Consider the following 13384-nt stretch of genomic DNA (forward strand, 5'->3'; position numbering starts at 1 on the left):
GGCGTTTGTAACTGTCGGATATCTCTCCGCTCCCGGCCTACAAGCCAAGCCTCTTGCGAGTTCTCTGCTTTCCTCTCCTTTGAACCTTGATGCCGGAACCAGGCCAAAGCACGACGTCCTGAAGTATCCCATGGCAAGCATATCTCTCGATCGGGGGAAGTTCGGACACAAAAAAATCTCTGCACCCTCCCAGGGCTTATGATGCAAGCGTGGCGTGAGTGATTCGTCACTAAGAATTGGCTTGCAACAGAGTTTGGAACACATCAGGATTGAGGAAAATTACAGCGCCACCGTCTGATGTCAAGTTATCGAAGTCGTACATCTTGATGATGGAATCTCGAGATATGGCCAAAGCTTCCGGATCCTGTGCTTCTAGAAGAGAATAATGGGGACTTGGAATACCGGTAAGAAGGGTTGAATGGGGCCGTGGACCCTCACTTCACCGTGCTCGAGCGTCATCGTCCCACGATTCTCGAGCTGTCCAATGCGTACCACGGCGTCCCTCGCGTTCAGAGAAATGCGGCCAGCGACGCCACCTAGCCTGGGGTGTGAGGAGGGGTTGCTGCCAGGTAGCTGAATGTGAATGAGCTATGCCGAAGAGCCGGGTATAGTCTGCGTACTGGCTGGTACCTAAGTCGCTACTTCTTGCGCTGCAACCTCGTTACCCAAGTTGGCCACCAGCTCAGCAAAGCCTCCAACTTTCTCAGGCGACTATTGCTAGCAGCTCCCCCCAACCGTGCACTGTAGATGGTGCTGAAGATGCACGGTGAAGAGCAGCGTCTCCGACTACGGCCCCCAGCCAGCGTCGTGTCATTTGTGATTCGAACTTCAAATTGACGACCGCGTGATGTGGTGTCTGATCAACACACTCTCGTATCCCAAGGCAGAAGAGAGTCGGAAGGGGAAGGCAGTTTGAGGAATCAGGATTGTTCTCGGGTCCTGCAATTTTTCTGGACTTCGTGTATCCCTGTAAACTGATGTGGTCGGAGTGGCTGGGGAAGCTTGCGTAGTGGGTGTATGTACTACGGTTGAATTGCACAGTACAAGTGAACGAGCTTGCTCTCGAGCCAGCAAAAAGTACCGCGCCCAAACGGAAACCAACGTCGATACTCTCAGGGGAAAAAAGCATTTCCGCTGTATGCGACATGTGTCGTGTCGAGTCACGTCGCGGAATGCTGGACTGGGTTGCCAAAGTTGAACATTCTTTTTGGGCTCTTCGCATGCCATGTCACGACGTCAATCGAGCTGTCACTTTCTGATATCCGCAGCCCGCAACAAAAGGAGTCTGTGGTCATGGCTGAGATGGGTCCAGTGAGATCGATCTCTGTGCCCCGTTCTCCATCATCTGAGATGGCCCCGTCCCGTTGTGAAAGTGATGCGAAAGATGCCCATTGGATGGCGGGCGCGGGTAGAGATGGGGCGTGAGGCTCTTCTGGTTCTTCTTTGGGGCATCCAAAAGAAACGTCCATGCTGCAACTACTGATGATTGAACCGACAACAGTAGACATGTTTTAGACAATCGTTTTAGTAGCGGTGCCTGTGCATTTCGACTCATTCTTCTCAACCTCGGCGCTGATGCCACGAAAACTAGCCGGCGTTTGACAGGCGGGCGCCATGATAGACGGTCGATCGGACATAGGCGACTATTGCTGACAGCGAAGCGGTGACTCGGCCAAAGTCCGATTTTCTTGCACGGAAATGTATGTTTTGGAGCCGTTTCGCTTGACTCGTGGATCCTGCACAACATCCCCCAACATCCGTCATGAGGTAACAGTAGCCTTGTGTTCCTCGCACACAGTATGTCTGGAGAGGCGGCAAAAAGAGGTACGAAGACATAGCCGTGTGCTGACGGCAATTGCTCGTCCGCTGGACCGGTGGGGGATTTCTTCTGCGATACTGTACATAGAACGGGTGATTGTGCGCGATATTGCTTCTGACCTTTCCGTATCGTTATGCCAAGAAAGACATGGAACCGTAGTTATACCTTGGCTCCTCGCCATGAGCGCGCCAAGGGAAATGGACAGCAAACCTTGATATTGTGTCTTCTGATCATCAAGAGCTTTCCCGGCGGTTGTCCTAATCTTTCATTATCGTACGCTGGCCCCTTCCCCCTGGGACAGGACCGGAAAACCCAGGACAAGTAGCGTGGTAGCAAGGTTTGCCCAGCCTCCTTAGTTCAAAGCCGTCGAACCACTGGGTTTTGTATGTTCTATAGAATTTCTGGACTCGGGTGCTCAGCTCGACGAACAAGGGGTTGCCTTGCTTCCAGATGATTGATACTGCCGCTGCTGGACTATCGTGAAATTCCAAGGCTGGATGGCATGATGGCTCGAAACAGTAGTTTTGGACGATAGGTGACGGTAAACTCGCGAAGCCCGAGTGGCTATACCAAATTGATTCATGCTTGTTGCGATCAGTAAGTGCACAAAACAGACGGAGTGGCAGGGACAGCTGGCAATACTTGACAGCTGGGCAGCTCACCGCGGTTGATCCTGTTGCTTGCTGCCCTCCGTGTTGCACAGTACGAATATAGAGTGTGATTGGGACGCTTCGGTCTTGGTGTCCGAACATTGCCCTCAACAGAACATGCCAAAGAATTTTGACATACGTCATACTGCCAGAGTGAAGGAAGTGTGATGACTGGGAGGGTGCGGCGGTTACGCCTGCTGTGAACTGCCGTAGCGAATCATCCAGAGTAGTGTAAGCTCCTGTCTAGCCCATCAGAAGCCATCGCCCATCTATTTCTCGACGGTGCCAGACGATTCGTGTTCGTAGCAGCGTGACCCTGCATGCTCTTGGAGGCCAGGAGACTCGTTGATAACGCTTGGCGTGGAGGTTCATAGTGTCTTCGTCGGTACTCGGCCCCGAGGACTCCGCTTTCCGCTATTCGTACATCGTCGTGATGTATCCGTACTTGTGCAATCGGCGTGATGCCGGCCGCATTGGACTGTCAAGATTGAGTCGACCCATATGTCGAGTAGGCCGCTCGGAGCTCGTCCGCACTCCGGCCACCGGACATGTTTCCCTGACCACTCCAAGGGTTTCTTATTTCTTTCGCGTGCAGGCTGTTGCTGCTGCACACTCGGGATGTCAGAACGAGCCGACCATCGCCTGTACATCCGTACGGCTAGGAGCCTAATATCAAGGTTGACTTGTGCGCGGTTTTAATGTACCGCGTATGCAGCCACATCCCTGACGCGTGTTTTTGTTCTGCAGCAGACAGACAGCAGGTGCTGCCAAGAGGAGTTCCCGAATGAGAAGATAGGTCTGAATGCCGCCCAGTATCCCACGCCCAGCGAGCATCTGCATGGTTGGTGCATCCACAGAGCAGGGGCAGATCCTCGTAAGATGCAGCTGGCGGGTACCTCGGATCTCGAGGCGGCGAGCAAGGCAGTGGGCAGCAAGGTGCCCTACCCTGCCCTGCCCTTTTCAGGTACCCATACATTGAGCGTGCCGTGGCCGGACTGCAGCAGTGCAGAGTAACGATACCACGTCGATTCGCGTGCGGCGGTCGTGACGCTTGCAGGGTTGGCAATCGTCTCATCAATTTTGGGCGAGCATGGTCAGAGAGGTTTACCTTGTCCAATTGGAAGGACACCCATGGCCATGAACCGTTGGAAGCGGCGGGTTTTCCGTGCGTACTGTACAGAGTAGCAGCATGGTTTGTAATCTGTCTGGATGGTCAATGTCGGTGATGAGAGCTCGTGTGGGTGTCGTCCAAGATAATTTTGATGATTGTGTGGCCACCTAGGCGGTGCGACATGGATAGTCCAGGTTGTCAGCAATGTGAATGAGCGACGAAGCTCGCGCTGATGATAGGATTAGCAGGGGTTGACGTAATGATTAGTGTTTTCCCGGCGGCTTTTGGGTGTAGGAAAGGCCGCCAGAAGACGAATTGGAGCGATTCAACCGCGTGTATCGTGTGTCGTGGGTGTGTCAAGTGCATTGTAACAAGAAAACAGCCGGGCGGCATCCAAGGAAGGCCGAAATACGGAAAGCTAGCAGAACCCCGAGAGGATGACAACGCTGTTTCGAGTAGCTGTGCGTTGGCTGTGGTGGTGATGAGAGAGCGACACGATATAGTATGATATGTTGAAGTGCAATTGGCAGCATTAAGACAAGAATAAGGGTTCATCACATCTACTGGCGCGTGCTGGCCTGCAGGTGGAATCCAACCCGGAATCCACCCACGCACGTACGGTATCCTCATGATGAAGAAACGGGAGTTGGGGAGGGGAGGGGTCTTTTTTTGGGGGTGGACGGCGTAAGGTAACGAGACGGGACGAGGAGGGGTCGAGATGGCGGGCGGGCGGCTGCTCCTTCTGGCGGATACTTTACCTGTACTTCGTATGTTCCTTGGGTTTGGGGAAGGAACCTCACCATCCATCGTACCCGTGGGCCATACCTACCTTACAGGCCACTTACTCTAGCTGACGGTAATCGAGAGGAGCATGGTCGTGGGAGACTAGGACCACATTCGCGGGAGTGCATGCTGCAGTCTGCACAGGGCATGTCTCTTTTTGGGGGAAGAAGCCACTGAATGACACCGCCAGCAACGTGTCAGCGTGGGAACCACAGCGGCACAGCGGTAGTGCCAGGTGGGATAGTTCGGGGCGGGTGGACCCTAAGGTAGGAAGCAAGGTAACTTCTGAGGTGCGATGGTGGACGTTGTTCACTGTTAGGCCCCGAGGGAGGGGGGGGGGGGGAGTTACTGTGTAAAGATGGATCTCTAGCCATCTTAGTTGGGTCGGATACATGGCGGGAATGGTGGTGGTAGGGTCACTCGGCTGTCTGGCTAGGGCAAATGTTCTACTCCGTACACAGAGTACCTACGAACTCGAGACGTACTCATACCGAACCCGGGGGCTGGGAAGGGTGGTGGATGCTTTCTTGCTGGTTCGGGGCAAAGACGCACGAGGAACGACAACCAGGACGGGGACCAAAGGAATTGGGGGAAAAAAAGGGGGGTCATGGAAGTATTGGAAGAATTCGAAGAAAGGAAATAAAACCGGGACAAGACTCGAGCAAGTTCATGTTCCCCGTCGACAAGGAAGGAGCCACAAATGCTCGGCAGGCACAGATTAGCATCGAGTAAGAAGTACGGACGATGAGTACGAAACCACGAAGAATATCCGTACTGTGCCTTCCCTCGCTGGAATCGCCTCAGGCTCTTACGATATAATCCAATCCAATGCGACACGACACAACACAGTGGTGCAGGTGCAGTGAGCCAGCGTGCCAGGCCTTTTGCTCAAATGCGGTTTCATTTTCAGGAAGGTGTGCGGATGCGGAGTTCTTTCCGCCCATGCTCACGGCAAACTGGCAATAGAAAGACATGGCAAGCGCCAGGGCAGGGCATCTTAAGCAAGGAAGGCGGACAGACAGACGCTACTACCTTGGCTTAGCACGGCATGGTTGGCATGGCATGATACCGCCGCAGGAGAACCGTCTTGAAGAAACGTACGGAACTCTGCATGTACCAACCACCAAGGTACTGACCTGTTAGGTTTGCTGTCGCCTTCACCTCCCTGAAATCGTGCAAAAGGCTGTCATCTGGATGGTAATGATGAGAAAGTTTAAATGTCCCGTCCTTGTTTTTGCGACTTTTTTGTTCTTCCTTTTTTCCTTTTGGGAGCTATGAAGGCTGAAGTCATGAGATACCATCGAGGGGAGGGTTTCCCTGGAGGATTGGATCAGCGTTTAATAACGAACCTACCGCGAGGCATGTAGCATTGCTCGGGGAATTAGACTCATATTACGGTAAAAGCAGACGGTGAGACAAGTGACTCGATACCAACTAAACCATTCGATCATTACTCGCCAACCTAGGTATGCACTACTCAGTCACGATGTAGATACGGTGAGGTGAGGTAACTAGAAAAGAGCGCACAGAAAAAAAGATGATGTGCATCCGACCGTTTATAGTCAAGGGGAACATGGCAGCGTCGAGCATAATAATATAGCAGTGCATAGCCCGGTCGATCTAATGCAGGCCTTGACAATGCTATGCCTGTTTCTCTCTCCCGTCAATCTCTACTTTCTCTCTCCCAGTCATCTCCCTCTCGTTAGGTTGTGAAGCGCCAAACTAAGGTGATACCGCACGCAGGCTTACCTCCTGCGTAGATACCTACCCGTTCCAGACATGAGCAGCGGAAAGACGGTGGTTGAGGAGGTACCTTATTCCAAGGTAGCTGCGATACCGGGTGCACCTCAGGTCGAAAGGAAAACGAAAAAAGGGTTCGCGCCCTGTTGCAGACCAGAGTAACGGTAGGCGTGAACCCTGTGCAAATACTGACAGGTTCCCTCGGCTAGGTATCTTGTTCCGTACCGCCTTCCTCAGGCGAACAGACGTGAATGGATTACTAGGTGTAGCTAGTTCGATTTTTGACACTCGCCTGCACAATGGACGTCGACCGAACCAAGCACCCAAGTTCGCATTACCTCACCTTTTTCTCCCATTCCCTCCCGTGTTGTCTTGTTTCCCAGCACACACCACCGTCTCTTGAATCGCGTACCTCAGGTATTCCTCAAGGGCCTCGTCTCTGCGTTTACTACGGGCATACACCGTAGATCTGACCATACAGTGCTCGCCCTGTGTACATCGAACGTCGGGTCTCCGAGGCAGGCGTGCCCAGGCAGACGCAGGCATTGGCAGGCGCTTCCTCAAAATTTTCTCAACTGCCCTTGGAAATCAGGACGGAACATGGGTGCTTGTACCTTCCTGGCTTGCTGCGCAGCTGTTGTCGTCTCGTCGCGCGGTCTCTTCCCGTCTCTCTCCTTCTTTTGCGCGGTCCTGGGCTGTCTGCGTAATTTATTCTTCCTTCTGCGTGTAGGTGTGCCTAGTAAAGTTTCCTTCTCTTTCGGAATTTCCTGCCTTTTGCCTGCCACCTCTCACTTCTTCTCTGTCCATTGAGCCCTGCCCTCTTGTTCGTCTTCGTCATCAATCTGCCGCTTACCTATTCTTTGACGGCACGGCTGACTCTGACTCGACCAAAATTCCATCACCGAGAATCAGTCCTCGAAACGGGACACACAGGCAAGAATCCGGCAAATCCTCTGATATTTATTACCTTAGCCCCAAAGTGGATTGAGTGCAAAAAAGGAAAGAAGCCAAACGGGTCACCCTCCCACGTCCACCTCCCACACCTTCCAAGTCACCCACCTCACTGATTTTCATTTTCGCATCCACACACACCCCCCCAAAAATTTCATACCGTCCGCACCTCACTCAGATGCTTTGATCTTGGACCGCGGTGACCTCCAACTTTCTTGTTCTGCTTCGGCCAAGTCTTCTCTTCTCTATTCTACCACCCAAGAAGTCGAGGTACTCGTTGAACCCTACCTAACCTTACCTACTCGACAACGCGAGCAGAAACACAAGCAACTTGCCATTCGCAGTCACCTGCATCGATACCGTACAGTATCGGAGTATCCTACCCTTCGTGCCTTCCTTGCACAAAAAGGAAGAAGAATCCACCGGTACACCACCATCCCACCCTGGTCTGCTTCCTGCCCACCTTTCCCTTCGTCACCTACCGATCCATTATCCGTCAACCAGGATTCCGACCAACGGCCAACCTCCCACACTTTCTCCGAAAAAGGCCCTTCACCAAGACCAAGCCGGATCCACTCCTCCCAGAAGGGGCGACGTCCAAATCCACTTCTTCCCTTTTTTCCCCCCTCCACCTCTTTGGACGGAGTGACCATTGCTCAACGGTTCCTGCCTCTCACACCCTCGGCACCCACCCCGGCAAGACCACTTTTTTCCTTCCCACTCACACACCCCTCTTTCACACCCCTCTCGGCGGCACCAGGTACCTGACAGCTTTTTTTTTTTCTTGCCGAAGAGCAACGCGAGAGAAAAAAAAATAAAAAGGATCGGGGCCCATCTGCTCCACTCCCGACCCTCCCCAAAACCACCTCCAAACGGGATCAACTGGAGCCTCATCCCACCACAGAAAGTCCACCTTACAAACAACACCTCTCAGCGCGTGTTGTCTTCTTTGGGTTCGCGACTTCCTTCATTCGTCTGGCGGAAAGCTTATCCTGAAGAACTTCTCGACTGTGCATCACTACACTCGAGTTTACTTCTCTTTTCGCCCTTGCATCATCATCTCAACTGGGTCGGCGACTTGACTGTCCTTGTCCCACAAAATTTTTACACGAGACCCTCGACGAGTCCCGTAAAGACAGACGTGAGAACGCGTCTCGATCTCGCAACAAGCAAGCTGCTCTGTGCGCCTTTGTCTCGACAAAAGGCCAACAGACCTGCCGCGGATAGCATGGACGCTTCCCAGTACCCTACCAATGGTATAAACACGACCTCGGCCTCCTACCCGTCGCCCCCCGCCATCACGCCTCATCAACTTCAGCACACCAACTCCCCGCTGCCTCACCAGACTCTGCCGCCTTTGCAGCCGCAGACCTCCGCCGCCATGAACCAAATGTACGGCAGCAACCCTCACACACCTCGCACTCCTGCGACGCCCAACACTCCGGGCTCCCAGAACAACATGCCGCCGTACCAGCCTCAGCAGCAGCAGCAACAGCAGCAGCAGCCTCGCGGTCCCTACCAGCAGATGGGCCAGTACCCTCCCCCGCCTCAGGCGTACGGCACTCAGTCCATGCTGCCCCAGACCACGATGGCTTCTTCTCACCCGCAGCCCATCGCGCCTGCTCCCGCGTCTGGACGCGTTCCTCCTGTCCTGCGTCCCATGCCTGCTGGTGGTGTCATGCCCCAGCCCGGTATGAACTCTCCCTACGGCCCCGGCGGTGTCATGCCCGGTGGCATGGGCGAGGCTGACCAGCCCACGCACGTTGTCGGCTCTCAGGGTCGCCGTGGCATTCTCCCCAGCGCTCCTGGCCGCCCTGCCGCTACTCCCGCTGGCGCCGGCAACACCAAGAGCACTGTGATCCCGGTCAAGGATGCTGATGGCAAGTTCCCTTGCCCTCACTGCACCAAGACCTACTTGCACGCGAAGCACTTGAAGCGTCATCTTCTGCGCCGTAAGTCATAACCCATTACTAACTCACGCAGCTCAGTCCCTTTACTGACGCGGATTGCGAATAGACACGGGCGACCGCCCCTACATGTGTGTGCTGTGTCGCGACACTTTCTCGCGAAGTGACATTCTCAAGCGTCACTTCCAGAAGTGTTCCATTCGCCGAGGTAACCCGACTGGTGCTAGTCACTTGTCTCACCCTCAGGCTCATGTCAAGAAGAACGCTGCTGCGCAGAAGGCGGCTCTTGGTCAGGATGGCGGTCTGAACCACCTCAATGGTCTGGGTAACATGCCTGCGGATGGCATGGTTCAGCCTTTTGGTATGATGCCTGTGTCGGACGGGATGAGCAACCTTGCGAACGATCAGAGTCAGTTGTCGCGCGCCAGCAGCCTGACTAGGCTTGATAATGGCAGTAACCAAGACAGACGGGATTTGACAGGATCTGTCATGGATGCTTCTGGCCGAGGTGGCAACTTCGAGCAGGCATACAACGGCAATGTCCCTAGCTCCATGACGCCCAATATGAATCAACAGATGCAAAACTACAATATGCCCCCGGGTCAAAATGGAATGTCCATGTATGGCGGGTCGAACTCGAACCAACAATCGGGCCTTGATTGGTCTCAAATGTTCCAGGCTGGTGCGCAACAAACCTACGCAAATCATACTCAATTCCCCCCTAATCTTGGACAGACGCAGATCGCAACCAAACCAGAGCCTAATACCGGCGTTGAAAGTACAGAAGGTCCGCTTGGCCACTCCAACCACCCCGATTCCCTATTTTTCTCGACCTGGGACGTGCCGCCATCGATCCAAGACCCTTTTACCCATCTCTCCAACCAGATCCTCAACTTTTTTTACCCTCCAGGTTCCCCGATTACCGATGAAAGCGCCGGCTTCAACCTATACTTCTCCGCCGAAAACATACGCGACTTCTTGGAAAAGTACACTCATTTCCATGTCCATTTTCCCATTCTCCATACACCCACCTTCCGTATCATGGAAGCCTATACTGGCCTGTTGGCTGGCATGTGCTGCATGGGCGCCTGTTACTCTGACCGTCTTTCCCCAGATCACGTGCGCGATATGATGAACTTCCTCAAGTCCGCACTTGTTCGCGACGTGCAGTTTTTGGCCAACTCGGTGGGCCAACAGCAGAATGGTAACGCTGACGCTGGTGCCTCAAGTAACGGTCATCGCGACCTTGAGCAACTCCAAGCTGTGATGCTGCTCCAAATTCTGCTGATCTGGAATAGTACACCGCAGCACCGTGAGAGCGCTCGTGAGATTTTCCCAGCCACGGCGGAGCAGACTCGTCGTCTTCGCCTGTTGGAGGTCTCCACCAGCACGCCCCTCTTCAGTCCGCTGCACCAGAGCAACTTTACCCCTCAGAACTTCGATGTCTCCACATTCGATTGGGGTGTGTGGGTTGAACAGGAAAAGCGGATACGCCTGATGCACATCATCTTCCTCTGCAACTCCGCCATGGAACTTTATTTCAACGCCCAGTCTCAACTTGACAGCTTCGAGATGCACATCCCGCTGCCATCTGATGATGCAGCGTGGGACGCACGGACGAAGAAGGATTGCGAGGATGCTCTGGGCTTACACGGAGATGAGTTGGCACAGCAAAAGAATCCAAATGGAACACGGCGCAGCAAGCAACCGGAAATGGACTATGCTCTCCAAGCTTTGCTTCACGGATCCTACCAGATTCAGCCAGGCAGAACGAATCTTTACGGAAAGTTCATCTTGATTCACGCCATCCTGTCCTTGATTCGACGAGCTCAATTGGACGGTAGTGCCGTGATGAAGGGTTACGCGACTCCACCAATGAGTGACTGGATGGTGAATGGTGGATCAGATAACGGCATCAGCAGCGGCAGGGCAACACCTGTCGATCCCGCTTTGCAGGGCATTCCGGTACATGTGCACGAATCGTTCCGCATGGCCCTCCAAAAGTTCAAGACCAACTGGGATACCGACATGGTCAACCAATTTCCTCCTGGATCAGCGAAGAACGTCCGTAGGTATGGTTTCTCTAGGGACGGCATCCATTTCTACTGGCTTGCTAAGTACCTGTTAAAGCATACCCGGTCATCAGAGCTGCAGATGGAGTCGGACGCGCGTTTCATGCAGGTGATGCAATTATTGAAGTCGGTGAAGGCATGGGTATTGTCGGATGGGGCGTCTAGGGGTGAAGATATGGGATCGGTTGGAGAGATCGACAAGGATTTTGGAGTGTCGAATCTGACACTCGACATGGCGCGACTTTTCAAACCTCTTCCGGCGGTGGTGGAGGATCCAGGAATACCTTCTGTGCAAACGAACATCGGCACAACGGGCGGCGGCATGCTTTGACATTCACAAAAAAAACCTACTGCATTTGGTCGGCGTTTTGTTTCTTTTTACTCATTTTCATCTTTTTTGTCTTGTTTCCTCACGGATCCGTTCTCATCAACTCATATGCTTTGTTGCGGAAAAGCATCTCGATTCCCTCTTGCATCAAAGCCGGATTGACGGTGGTTACTTCTGATATGCATCTTGTGGCGGGTGGTTTCATGCGATAGACGGGGAGGTGGAGTTGGCACTGCATTAGACTGCGATCAGATAGAACTTGGGAGGCTCTCGGGTGGCACCAGCGGTGGCCCGATGAGGTTGTCACGATATTCATGGCTTTTCGCTCATAATGACTTGTTTCGGCGGTTTGCGTGGCTAGGCTGGTCTGGTCTAATGTTAGATGTCTCAAAATGGGTGGTACTCGTCCTTTTTATCGCGACAACGAAGAAAAAACAAACGAGATGCAGAGGCAACACTGCCAGCACAGTTTTTTTCATTGTTCTTTTGAACTAGTAGCATGAACTTAGACATTAGAATCTGCAAAAATCGACTTGACTGTATAAACTCAACAACCAACCACCTTGGCCATGCCTATATCCTACATCCGGTGAAGACTGTCTCTAAATCACTTAGATAATGGTGACACCATGTTTTCCGTCCTCAATAACAAGATCCAATCATCTTCTTCCCCGAGTAATGGACGCCCTGCTCACCCGCTCACTCACTGACTGGACTCGCTTCATTCGGACCTATCGACGACGGTGACCTTTGGGACGTACTTGTCGACCACGGCCTTTTCCTCGGGCGTGGGCTGGTACTTCTCCTCGGCCCGGTCGGAGAAGTAGAGGCCTGCGCCGCCCCAGGCCAGGACCGCGACGCCGAAGCCCAGGCGGGTCTTTGGGGTGAGGTTCTTGTATGCCCTGTAGGTGCCGCGTGGGGGGTCTTGTGAGTATGGTGAAGGGTTTAGGTTCCCGAGTTTGGGGGCCGTGGGAAAACGAGCGGGGACGGGGGGGAGGAGAGGAGAGTGGAGGTGAGGTGATGGGGCTGAGGGCTAGGGTCCCGTGGCGTGCATGAGCTTACTTGAACATCTGGTCTTTGGCGAGGCCGTGGAGGGTATGTGAGATGGAGCGAGAATGAGGATTGTTGGCGGGTGTGGTTGAAGGGGGTCCTGCGTAGAGAGGATACGGCGCTTCCAACCCAGCTTCTGAGGGAAATTCCGCCAAAAGAGGTATCGATATGCAAGGTAGACACGAACGTGGATTTTCCCGCTGATGAGATTTCTTGAGGTTCGAGTGAAGGACTGGACGTCGGACGCGGCGGTAGCTGATGGAAAGCAGCTTTTTTTTTTCTGTTGCGTAGATGAGCTGGGGAAGAATTGATGTTGGAAAAAGCTTGATCGTCATTGGTTGACGAGACTTTGGGCGATGGAAATAGTGGGGACGTGAGAGGACGTCAAGGCTTCCTGACTAGGAATTCAGTTTTTGACACTTTATTGCTTTCGGAGGATTTGGAAATAACTTCGCTGAGCGGAAGATTTCGGACTTTCAACTTGTATTCAAACACATGAGATGATGATAACTAAGAACTCTCGGCGGCGCTGTGTGAACTCTTGCCAAGTGTGTATTCTCCCCCTTCAATCACCGCCCTGATCCCTCGGCGCTCGTGTGGAACGCCGTCTTCTAGATTCATGCCTTGCCCTTGTGTTTCTGTATACAAATCGCTCGTATCTCTGTTGGTGTATGGTATCACGAGGCTTGACGAATGGAGTGGGGATGACATCCGCCGGATCTGCTGAGCTTAAGGCAGGCGAGCGACTTCAACATCAGCGAGCCTAGCTTTTCAAAAGAGTTAGTTTGATTTCCACCGGGTAACACTGAGAGACATATTTTGTGTCTCTGAAAGGGGGCGTATAAGCAATTTCGGGGAAAAGGTCAATGAGCGTGGTAAGCCCCATTGCGACGGCGAGAATGAGAAGCCCAATGAACATAGGATCGTTTATTTGGAGCTTCCGAGAGATATATCGTTGGATATTTTGTTGGTT

General features: G+C 53.2%; 3 protein-coding genes across 3 annotated transcripts; 2 read left to right on the forward strand and 1 right to left on the reverse strand.

Moving 5' to 3' along the window:
* Window positions 1-6703: 6703 nt before the first annotated feature.
* CCOS01_11844 (uncharacterized protein) lies at window positions 6704-6913 on the forward strand (the record flags this gene model as incomplete). Its single annotated transcript, XM_060459995.1, has 1 exon — window positions 6704-6913. The coding sequence occupies one exon, from the start codon at window positions 6704-6706 to the stop codon at window positions 6911-6913; it is 210 nt and encodes a 69-aa protein (XP_060309826.1).
* A 1369-nt stretch (window positions 6914-8282) lies between these two features.
* Window positions 8283-11364, forward strand: CCOS01_11845 (uncharacterized protein; the record flags this gene model as incomplete). The annotated part of the gene is made up of 3 exons (XM_060459996.1): window positions 8283-9006; window positions 9071-9370; window positions 9443-11364. 3 exons carry the CDS (start codon window positions 8283-8285, stop codon window positions 11362-11364), a joined length of 2946 nt encoding a protein of 981 aa, XP_060309827.1.
* Window positions 11365-12082: 718 nt separating this feature from the next.
* On the reverse strand, window positions 12083-12431 carry CCOS01_11846 (uncharacterized protein; the record flags this gene model as incomplete). The annotated part of the gene is made up of 2 exons (XM_060459997.1): window positions 12083-12263; window positions 12424-12431. The coding sequence occupies 2 exons, from the start codon at window positions 12429-12431 to the stop codon at window positions 12083-12085; spliced, it is 189 nt and encodes a 62-aa protein (XP_060309828.1).
* Window positions 12432-13384: the final 953 nt, after the last annotated feature.

Source organism: Colletotrichum costaricense (assembly GCF_030867565.1).
Source record: "Colletotrichum costaricense strain IMI 309622 chromosome Unknown Scaffold_13.1, whole genome shotgun sequence".
NCBI lineage: Eukaryota > Fungi > Ascomycota > Sordariomycetes > Glomerellales > Glomerellaceae > Colletotrichum > Colletotrichum costaricense.